At 32.9% G+C, this 10813-nt stretch overlaps 1 protein-coding gene and 1 pseudogene across 1 annotated transcript; both read left to right on the top strand.

The window, feature by feature from the left end:
- Positions 1-588: 588 nt before the first annotated feature.
- On the top strand, positions 589-8904 carry LOC132311839 (uncharacterized). Its single transcript, XM_059809963.1, has 11 exons — positions 589-1354; positions 1499-1873; positions 2019-2339; positions 2422-2733; positions 2948-3292; positions 3464-3973; positions 4072-4218; positions 5123-5203; positions 6542-6595; positions 6704-7152; positions 8222-8904. Exons 1-11 carry the CDS (start codon positions 943-945, stop codon positions 8831-8833), a joined length of 3618 nt encoding a protein of 1205 aa, XP_059665946.1. The 5' UTR covers positions 589-942; the 3' UTR covers positions 8834-8904.
- Positions 8905-9420: 516 nt separating this feature from the next.
- Positions 9421-10443, top strand: LOC132314257 (protein SUPPRESSOR OF K(+) TRANSPORT GROWTH DEFECT 1-like; annotated as a pseudogene).
- Positions 10444-10813: the final 370 nt, after the last annotated feature.

Raw genomic sequence — 10813 nt, 5'->3', positions numbered from 1 at the left:
TTCTGTGTACTTTGAACCCCTAAAATATATATTCCTATTTTTATTTTTCCCTTCTCAACCTGCCCCAAGTACATTAGCACTGCGTTACCTTTATTTTTTTGGATTAACGTCAAATAGCAGAGAATTGAGGAAGGCTTCACTTGTGAAAATTACCCATTTTATCTTCTACCAACAACGATCACATAATCAGTGAACCTAATAAAAACATTCACCGGTTCCTTGTTTCTTATTAAAATGTCAAACTCATTTGAACTACTTATCACTATCAAATTAATTTTAAAAAAAAGCTTTTACAGTGAACAAAATGGTGTGTCAAACGAGAACAAAGCACAAACACAATAAAATATAGATAGGAAATGAAAAACACAAGTCATGCAAAATAAAGAGATTAACGTTGTTTGACTTACAACCTACGTACAGATTTTACAAATAGTATTCTACCAAGAAATAGAGATAATCGACATGTCTCTCAAACTCTTAATCCGAAAACACCGTTTGTCTCTTTTACTTTTTAATTTGGCTTTGAGTGTTTTCTGTACCCAAATAATATAAATTCTAACATCCATATGCACGATCAGGACCTATATAAAAGACGGGCAAGCGAATGAGTTAAAACTCGTACAAATTCTATCTGTCACAACATGCACGATCAGGACCCAAACAAAATTCGGATCACAAAACACAACGCATCTGTTTATATTGCGGAATCTTTCCCAAACCCATATCTTTCTTCCTTTGTTACTTGCTAATTGGTTTCACAAATGATGAATCATCAATGGGACCGGTTTCATGTAACTGAATAATGTGAGATACACTCCATCTCTATATTTATATATATGGCAGTTTAGAGAGGGAGAAACTCTACATTCAAGCTCTAGTACACCTAAGAGATCCGCCTCTTAAACTTTCACATACTCCCCGTCTTTGCCTTCCAATATTAATATGGCTTCTTCCTCAAACTCTGAAATATTGTCTTCTGTAAAGAAGTACCCATATCCAGAAGAGGTTAACGTGAGGCGTTTTGTTAAAGTCATTCTCTCTAAACAAAACTACTTTGTGTGGAGAAAGAAGATGCTTCTTTTTTTTAAGCGGCAAGGTTTGGTTGGTTTCATCAATGGTGAAGTTGTGGCACCACCGGAAAAGATCACAATACCAAATGACGATGATGTTAACTCTCCCAAGGGCACAAAGGAGATCGAGGACCAGGATTACGAGGACTGGAAAAGATCGGATGAATTGTTACAAAGATGGATAAGAGCGACGATTAGTGAAGAAGTTCTTCCGCATGTGGTGTGCTTGAAAACTGCTCAAGATATGTGGTCAAAGTTAATTACCCTGCATGAAACAAAAATAGGTATTTATGGTCGTGACTTAATTAATTATGTGAATGATTACATACATATATAGTTAATTAATTTACATATAAGTATGAGTACTTCAACCTAGCATATCCATCATTAATTGATTAATTTTTCTCCGACTTATCCTCTTTTTGCAGAGTACCCACACCCAGCAGAGATCAACGTGAGGGATTTTGTTCAAATCAAGCTCTCTAAATTAGATAACTATTTTAGGTGGAAGTCATTGATGCTTGGTCTTATTGAGAATCAAGGCATGTTTGGTTTCATAAGCGGTGAGGTTTCAGCACCACCTGAAACGATAAGAGTACCAGTTGATGATGATGACGATAGCTTCTACTTTCGCACGAAGGAGATAGAGAACCAGGATTATCAGGACTGGAAAAGATCCGACGAGCTCTTGCAAAGATGGATAAAGCAAACCATCAATGAAGATGTTCTTCCAAGTGTTGAGTGCTGGAAAACTGCTAAAGATATTTGGTCACAGTTGGTTATCCTGGGTGAGAGAAAAATGGGTAAGCTCATCACTTAATTATTTGGATGTTTTAATTTACATTAATTTACAAATATATGTAGTGCGTACTTTAACTTAGATAGCTAGCTTCAATGATTAATTGTTTAAATTAATTCTCAAACTCTCCTCTCTTTTTTAATTTGCAGAGTACCCAATAGATATCAATGTCACGGACATTGTTCCCATCAAGCTCTCTAGTAGTACCGATAACTACTCCAGTTGGAAAACACTGATGCTTCATTTTATTGAGAGTCAGGGCATGCTTGGTTTCATCAATGGAGAGGCTTCAAAACAAACACTTTCTGATGACAACAGCAGCAGCAATGATGAATGGAGAAAAACAGACGAGAAGTTGCAAAGATGGATCAAGGAAACGATCAATGTAGACATCCGGCGAGACTTGGTACTGCTTGAAACATCAAAAGATATATGGGAAAGGTTAATTATCATGCATGAAACTAATATGGGTACGTAAGGTCTTTGCTTAATTATATTCCAATGTTAATTCCATCAGTGACTTAAACTCTTCCTCTTTTAATTTAACTGCAGTGTACCCATACCCAATAGAGGTGAACGCGTGTGACTTTGTTCCCTTCAAGCTTTCCTATGGCAACTATCGTGAGTGGAGATGTCTGATGGTTCGTCTTATTGCGAATCAAGGATTGATTGGTTTCATTTTTCCACAACATCATCATATCCCAATAATAGATTCCTTGGCGTGGAAAAGAACAGACGGGTTGTTGCAAAGTTGGATAATAAGGACAATCAATGAAAGCTTCCTTCCAGGTGTTTTGGATTTGCAAACTGCCCGTGATATGTGGACAAATTTAGAGAGATTGTTCAGTTCTACAACTCTAATTGGTAAGGTTACTTGGGGTCCTCACACATACAGTTCATTAAAATAAAGAATTTTCAGTGGGTGTGTTTGATTGATAATCTAGTTAATTAATTATCGTAGTCCAAAAAGATTTCCCCCTTGATTAATGTGTAAATGGGTAAATTAAATATAGACTAATTAATCCATTTTGATAAGATGACAGTGCAAAACTGATGTGCTTCAATTAATCTTGTGTAGAATACCCATACCCAGTAGAGGTTAACGTGGGGGACTATGTTCCCGTCAAGCTCTCTAGAGAAAACTACTCTTTGTGGGCAAAATTGATGTGTCGTCTTATTAAGACACAAGGCCTGGAAGGTTTCATAACTGGCACAGTTCCTAGACCAGACGAAACATGGAAGAACGATAATAGGCGAGAGGCATGGAAAAGAACGGACGGCCTACTGCAAAGCTGGATAATGGGGACGATGGATCAAAAAGATCTTGTTGCATGTGTGGTGAACTCGGAAACTGCCCATGATATGTGGAATAAATTAAAAAAAGTCTTTACTCAAAAGAGTTCCTACAAAAGAAGTGGAACGAGTAAGCTCAATCTCTTGCACACCACATAGATAGATAGTTTATTATAATTTTATTATTATTATTATTTATTTATTTCCTTCTAATTTATGATAATGCTTTATTTTATTTATTTTTTATACGCCACACTTTATGAGAGTACAAATTTTTATGTTTGTTTAATTTGAATGGCAGTGAAAAACAAAGCCGCCCAAGATAAAGATTTAGGCTTTTACCGGCCGCTGCATAGAGCTACACTGAGAGGTGAATGGGACAAAGCCAAAGAATTCTTGGAACAAGAACAAGATGCAGTCCATGCGGACATCACGGGACAGGGGGAAACAATACTGATGGTAGCAATTAGGTCTCAGAAGAGAAACCATTTTGTTAAGAATCTATTGGATTTTATGTCATCAGATGAGGATTTGACTGTAACTAATCACAAATGCCAGACAAGTCTTCATTTAGCAGTATCATCTGACAACCTTGAGGCAGCAAAGTTGTTAGTGGCCAAGGACCAAAGTCTGCCCAATGTTAAAGACGATTACGGGAATCTACCTCTCCAGCTAGCTGCTTACCTTGGCCACAGAAATATGGTCCTTTACTTAATGGACGTCACCGGAGATGTCATTAATCATAGGCCATTTGAGGATGACAAAGATGGGGGTGAAGTTGTTATTGGGTTGATAGTATGTGGTCTATACGGTGAGTAGTGTTTTATTTTATAGGAACAGAAAATGCAATAAGAAAGAATAGTCCCTTAATTTGTAGTTAACCTTTTCTTCTCTCTCTCTCTTTAACAGACATTGCTCTACTGTGGGTTAAGCGCTATGGTGCATTTGCAAGGGAGGAAATGGAGTACCTCTCTCTATTGCAAGCAATTTCTATGGAAAATTCTGCATTTCGAAGTGGAAAAAAATTCAACTTTTGCCAAAGCTTGATCTACTTTTGTTAGTCTAAGTCTATCCTTTCCCTCTCTGCTTGATTTATTAATTTTTTTTTCTCTTGTTGGGCCTAGGCATGCATATCGATAGCAATAGAAATTTTCTATAGGCACAATGGAAATTTTTAGATGCCATTAAACTAAATTTGAAAGTCAACCATTCACTAAACTCAATGACCGAAAAAGGGTAAAATATTTTCTTGAGTTTATCATCTAGAGCGTTTCTTTGGGAACCAATTAATGAACTAATTAAGAAGTTTTCAAGCCCCACATAGAAAAACAAGAGAATTACGGACTGCAACCACAAATATGATAGCAAAATCCAAAAACTACAAAATTAGACGGGAAACCAAAATATTCTACGCAGAGAGAGGGAGAGATACTTGATATTAATATTCAAGATAATATTTTTCCTCAACTTTTCTTTTTTTCTTATTAAATTATTTTTCCTGAAGGTTTCATAAATGTGATACCGACCGAAATCCAGTCACTAAAAATTTAAATCGGAAACCAAAATAAGAGAGAGAGATAGACTTAATATACAAAATTATAATTTGCACTTTTCTTTTGTATTACCGAACTACTATCTTTGTTCCATATTAGTAGTACACTATCTCATTTTTAAATGTCTTATTTTTAAATGTCCCAAATTAATTGTTTATTTTTAAAAGTCAAAGCAAATAAACCTTATATTTTTATCATTATCCTTTATATTTTCAAAAAATTTAAATCGGAAACCAAAATAAGAGAGAGATACACTTAAAATACAAAATTATAATTTGGCACTTGTTCTTTTGTACTACTGAACTATGTCTTTTCGAAAGTTTTTAATTTTAATTTTAATTTTTATTTTATAAAGAAAGTAGTGGTACTCACTCACCTAATTCACTGCCCACTGTTTTCTTTTCTAGATGTTCCGGCAAAGTTGGAAGAGCCTACATGCCACTGGAGTGGTGGAGACATTGAGAATCCTATAAATTGCTGCATTCATGGTCTGTTTACAGTCTGTTGATTATTTTTCGCTCTATATTTGACACACACACACACACACACACACCCACACACACATATGTAGTTTCTAATAACAATTGTTTGTCTGATATTTTATATGATATAAAAAACAATAAATAAATAATATTTTTACCACAACTAATTACCGAATATATATGATAAAAAAAATAAAAAATAAATAAAATATCAGACAAACAATTGTGATGAGAAACTATATATGTTATCTACCACAACCAGTTAAGTGTTACACATGGCACCTAAATTTAATAGATGGTGGAATTAGTGGTTGCATTGAAATTATTAAGTTAAAATTAAGGGTAGTTAATTTTAGTTTTTTTTACTCGAGCCTTAGGCCGGTCACCTAAGGCCCCGGGCAATAAAAAACTACAAAATTATATATATATTTTTATATTAAGTTATATTATAATTGTTTTTTAATATTGTTAAATTCTAATAAATATAAAAAATTTATATTAGGTTTCAAAGATTTATATCCTAAAATAATCTTTTTCTCTCCCCACTCGTTTCGATTTTATATTAGGTCTTAAATATTTATATCCTAAAATAACTTCTTATTTCTCTTTTTTCTCTCTCCTCATTCATTCCGATTTTATATTGGCCTCAAATATTGATATCCTAACTTCAAATATTTATATCCTAAAATAACTTCATATATAAATTTAATATTGGCCCCCAAAGATTTACATCCTCATATGACTTTTTTTTTCTTTCCCTTTTTTTACTCTCATTCACGTTTTATAGTAAATGATATAGAAATTTAATATTAGGCCCAAAAATCTTTCTTAATTTCTCTCTCTCTCATTCACGTTTTTAATGCCAGCACTAAAAATATTTTTGTGTAAGTTAAGCCAATAGTAAAATATTAAATATCTATTTAACGAAATGGCAAAAACTTTCTATATTCTTTTTATTTTATTATTATTATTATTTTTTAATGTTTTATCTTCTTCTTTTCAACAAGTCTCTCCTCCCACTCTCATTACAAGTTTACAGTTGTTATGAACGCATTTTTATTCTATTGAAAAATTTGTAGAAGTATTGGATTTCGATTTTCTAAATTAGGTTCAACAGTTCTTTTTCTTTAATTTTATTAACTTTTGTTATTATAAATTTGTGTGTATTTTATATATATTTGTATATTTTGTTTTTGAGTTGTGACTAATTTTATTTATATTGTTAAAAAGGTCATTTTTTTATTTTTGGACTAAGGTCCCAAATTAGATTCAGCCGCCCCTGGTTCTAAGAGTACAGTGAACTAATTTTATTTTTAATTTTGTTTTTTATATATTATTTTGTAGATACAATGAAGCAAAAGTTGCTCTGCTTATTTTGGAAAGTGGCTGAAATGCTAGGTAAGGAACGGATAAATTGATAGTAGCAACTTTTTATTTTTAATGATATTTACTATAAATCATTTACACCAAATACTTTATTCTTAATAAATTCTTCGACTTAAACAGTGCCATGGATCAAGCAAGTTCGAGAGATAAAATGGAAAAATGAGCACGCACTTCAGCTTGTCGAACAACTGTGCATGGAATATGAAAATTTTGATTTCTCAGAAGTCGGAGATATAATCAGAGCATCACTAATAGCTGCAACAACTTTGGGGATTCCGGAAGTTGTTAAAGAGATCATTTCAGTATTTCCTGAAACAATATATACCACAAACGAGGAGGAACAAAATTTATTTCATATTGCGATTTTAAACCGTCAAAGAGACGTATTTAAACTCATTTATGAACTTTCTGACAAGTCTATTATCCATTCTCTTTTTACATGGCCTGATTCATCGCTCAACACTAGCTTGGATCTAGTGGAATATTTAAAAAATGAGCAAAGTAGCAAACTCAAAATTGATACAGCTGGTGCAGCTTTACAAATGCAACTTGAACTACAGTGGTTTAAGGTAATATTTTTATGCCTCTTAAAAATATGACTTGTGATAATAATTTTCTTTATTTTCTCATTTACTAAACATGTCTGTCTTATTAACTTTGACTTTATCGAAAGTTTGGACCCTGTACATTTTCTGATTGAGTTGTAAATAGGTTGTGCCATCTAAATAAAGATAGGACTTCTTTTAGCAACTACAATGAATTGAAAATTATTTTTCTGAATTAAAAAATTGTTCTCTAACATTTTGGATGTGGATGTGGGTTCACCACAAATTTTCTAAAATTCTCTCTAACATTTTGGTCTGAAAAAAAAAATCTATGTTCGATTAATCATATCAAATATATATATATAATTACAAAATTTATTTTCCTAAATTTAATCATTTCAGGCATTATTAAGTATCAATTTAATAGTTCTTTCTATTGTGGTTGCCGCATTTAAAATTGCAGAGCTTTTACAACTTAGAGGCATTACAACCAGCTGGATTATACTTATGTTTTGGCTGTATGACATTGAATCCTTATAATTGAACTTTGGAGTAATTGGAGAAAAGTTTATTTTAAATTTATAGAAAATTAAAGTGAAATTTTTTTTTTTTTTCAATTCCATCAATTTTAATTTTAAAACACCAATTTCATATAAGTACATAACATAGAACCTAAAAATTTTATTTTATTTTCACAAATAAAGATCCGAGACATGTTAGCCTTGGGCACCCCAACCCTGAAATGGAACTTTATATATGTTCCCTGGTCCCTGGATGAGCGGACGCTAAAGAAATTTAGTTTAAATTTATTTATTTATTGATAAATGAAACAAAAAGAAGAATATATAAATTCCTTTCTTTTGGGCAAAAATGATATATTAAATTCAAAATTTTTTTACACCAACTCATATTTTTAACTCTCTATTTTTGGAACAAATCAAATGTGCATTCTAATCGAAATAAATTCCTTTCTTTTGGGCAAAAATGATATATTAAATTCAAAAATTTTTTACACCAACTCATATTTTTAACTCTCTATTTTTTGAACAAATCAAATGTGCATTCTAATCGAAAATCATCCAATATATTGCAGGAAGTAGAAAAAATTTCAATTTTTTATGGGAGCAAGTGGGAAATCGGAAAAAAGACACCTGCCATGATATTTTCTGAAACACATAGAGACTTGATGAAAGAAGGAGAGAAATGGTTAAAAGACACGGCTAACTCATGCACAATTGTAGCAGCTCTAGTTGTTACAATAGTATTTGCCGCTGTCATTACAGTACCAGGTGGAAGTGATAACATTAACGGCCTTCCAATTTTTTCCAAAGATAAAACATTTATAATCTTTATCATATCGGATGCGCTAGCTCTTTTCTCATCTGCTTCCTCTTTGTTAATGTTCTTGTCAATTCTCACTTCGCGTTATGCGGAGATTGATTTTCTCTCTACTCTACCCAAAAGATTAATTTTTGGTCTCATAACTCTATTTGTCTCCATAGTATCAATGATGATAGCTTTTGGAGCCACGCTCTACCTTATTTTTGGACAAAAGAAAGCATGGATTCTTACTCCTATAAGTGTTTTTTCTACTGCACCCGTGATCCTGTTTGCATCCTGGCAATTTCCTCTGCTCTGGGATATGATCAAATCTACCTATGGTGATGGCATTTTCGGCAAACACAGTGATGCTTTGCTCTTCTAGATCAAGTAGATAGAGGATGTAGTTTATTTTTATCTCTCTATTAATATGTAAAATAAAGTCCTGTTTGTTGTGAGAATTGTTGCTATGGTAAGAATTTAAGACTATTTGATTTGGCCTTTCCTCTATTTTCTATCATTTCTCCATATTTCATCAATGTGATTCAGGTTGAATGTATTGAAAGGGATGGACTTCACGGTTATACAAAGTTCTTATGTTATTTTCTCATTCACGTAACATAATAATTATGGTTCTGTTTGTTCACCGAAAAATAAAAAAATTATTTTACCTAAAAAGAATATATATTTTTGAAAAAAAATATTTTTAAGTCCAAATAAACTAAGCCTAAATTGGTGAGAGGTTGCAATAGGGCTACGTCAAAGAACAAGAAGAAGAAGTCAAAATTGATGCTAGTGTAAATGGAAAAACAAGATTATGGAGACACTTCATCTAATGAACTGGTGAGAAGAAATATATGACTTAGGGGTAGTTTGGTATTTATAAAAATATTTATTGACAAATTTAACTTTGACTAATGAAACGTAAAAAATGAAACCGTGGTTCCCAATCGCGTCTCTCGTTTCTCAGTCATGGTTCCCACTTGGAAATTTACTGCGTCTCTCGTTTCTCAGTCAAGGTTCCCAATTGAACCCCTCTCTCTCGCATCGCAAAACGCTAGTACAAGGTCTGTTACCCTCAATTTCTCTTCCCTTCAACTGTTTGTTTAGCTTTTTAGCGTTTTCCAGTTTTGGGTGTTCAGATTCCGATCAAATTGAAAGCACTCTAAAATTTGGTCAGAGTCAAATTAAACATCGAATCAAAAAGTATTATGTTGTTAGGTGTTTTTCTAGCTTTTTAAGTAGTAAGATTTTCTCAAGATTGAAAGTCTCAATTGAACGTCTTGAATTTGTCGTATTGGGTTGCTTGTATCTGGTTGAATTGGAGGATTGATTTGCTTCAAACCACCTTAAATTTGAAGAAACCATCAAAACAACAACAACAAAAATGAGCGTTTGGGTTGTTGAATATTTGGGAAATCACTTTTGATCAACTGTCAATGAATTGAAGAAGCTTTAATGGTTTGATTGCATTTTGAGTATTTTTAAGGTTTGATTTCTGTGCGGTTTTCGTCATTAGAAGAAGATGTATAGCAATTTTAAGGAGAAGGCTATATTGTATGTTTATATGAATGCTTCACATTCATATTGTATGTGAAGCAGGCGCTTTAAGACCCATTTGAAGTATGAGAAGAACCCAAAGATTAAGCACCGAGTACTTGAGGATGACCGATGAGATTCGGGCTGTTCTTGATGGAGGGACTGGTTCCCCCTCCAATGGGGATGCTGCAGTTGCCACGCGGCGGAAGACAAAGCCTAAGAATGGATCGAGGCAGAGACAGAGGGAAGCCAAATGTGAAGCGGAATGATGTTTGCAGGGCTTGAGAGTGCCAAGCCGGCGTTGCAGGAGGCTGTTATTTTGCCTGTCAATTCACACAAATATTCACTGGTCAGTTTTTGAATTTTTGTTTCTGTTTTTATGTTTCCTCTTGTTGCCTTCAATGTAAAAACAAACTGAATGATGGTAACAATTCACCAATGACAATAAAGTACTAAACATATTTTTTTTGGGGGGATTAATTGGCCTTGTTGAGGTAACTCAATTCGGATTTTAACCCATAAAACCCAATTCAAATATTTCAAGACCATCGGATTGTCTGGGTCGACCATATATTTTTTTTTTTTTCAATGGGTTAGGCCTATTGTCAATATATATTTATATATAAATGGACAAAAATTTAAAGTTCAAAAATAATAAAACAATGAGAAGATTTGGGAACTAACAACTAGTATGGAAGGATAAAAATTAATAATCAGGACAAATCGGTCAGAAATAGGCCTGAAAATTATGGTAGGCCTCTATATATATATATATATATATATATATATATATATAAGTGGACAAAAAATTTATAATTCAAAAATA

Source organism: Cornus florida, unplaced genomic scaffold, assembly GCF_030987335.1.
Source record: "Cornus florida cultivar Cherokee Brave unplaced genomic scaffold, ASM3098733v1 CherokeeBrave_3.0.0_Hap2_Chr06, whole genome shotgun sequence".
In the NCBI taxonomy this organism is placed as follows: Eukaryota; Viridiplantae; Streptophyta; class Magnoliopsida; order Cornales; family Cornaceae; genus Cornus; species Cornus florida.
Note: the sequence above shows the minus strand (reverse complement) of the source record. Positions and strands in the feature narration are given on the sequence as shown.

Bases quoted from the DNA above. Each gene is read 5' to 3' on its own strand.
- LOC132311839 (XM_059809963.1), top strand. From the start codon at position 943: ATGGCTTCTTCCTCAAACTCTGAAATATTGTCTTCTGTAAAGAAGTAC. The intron at 1,355-1,498 runs GTATTTATGGTC...CTCTTTTTGCAG, and splicing joins CCTGCATGAAACAAAAATAG to AGTACCCACACCCAGCAGAG. The intron at 6,596-6,703 runs GTAAGGAACGGA...CGACTTAAACAG, and splicing joins GAAAGTGGCTGAAATGCTAG to TGCCATGGATCAAGCAAGTT.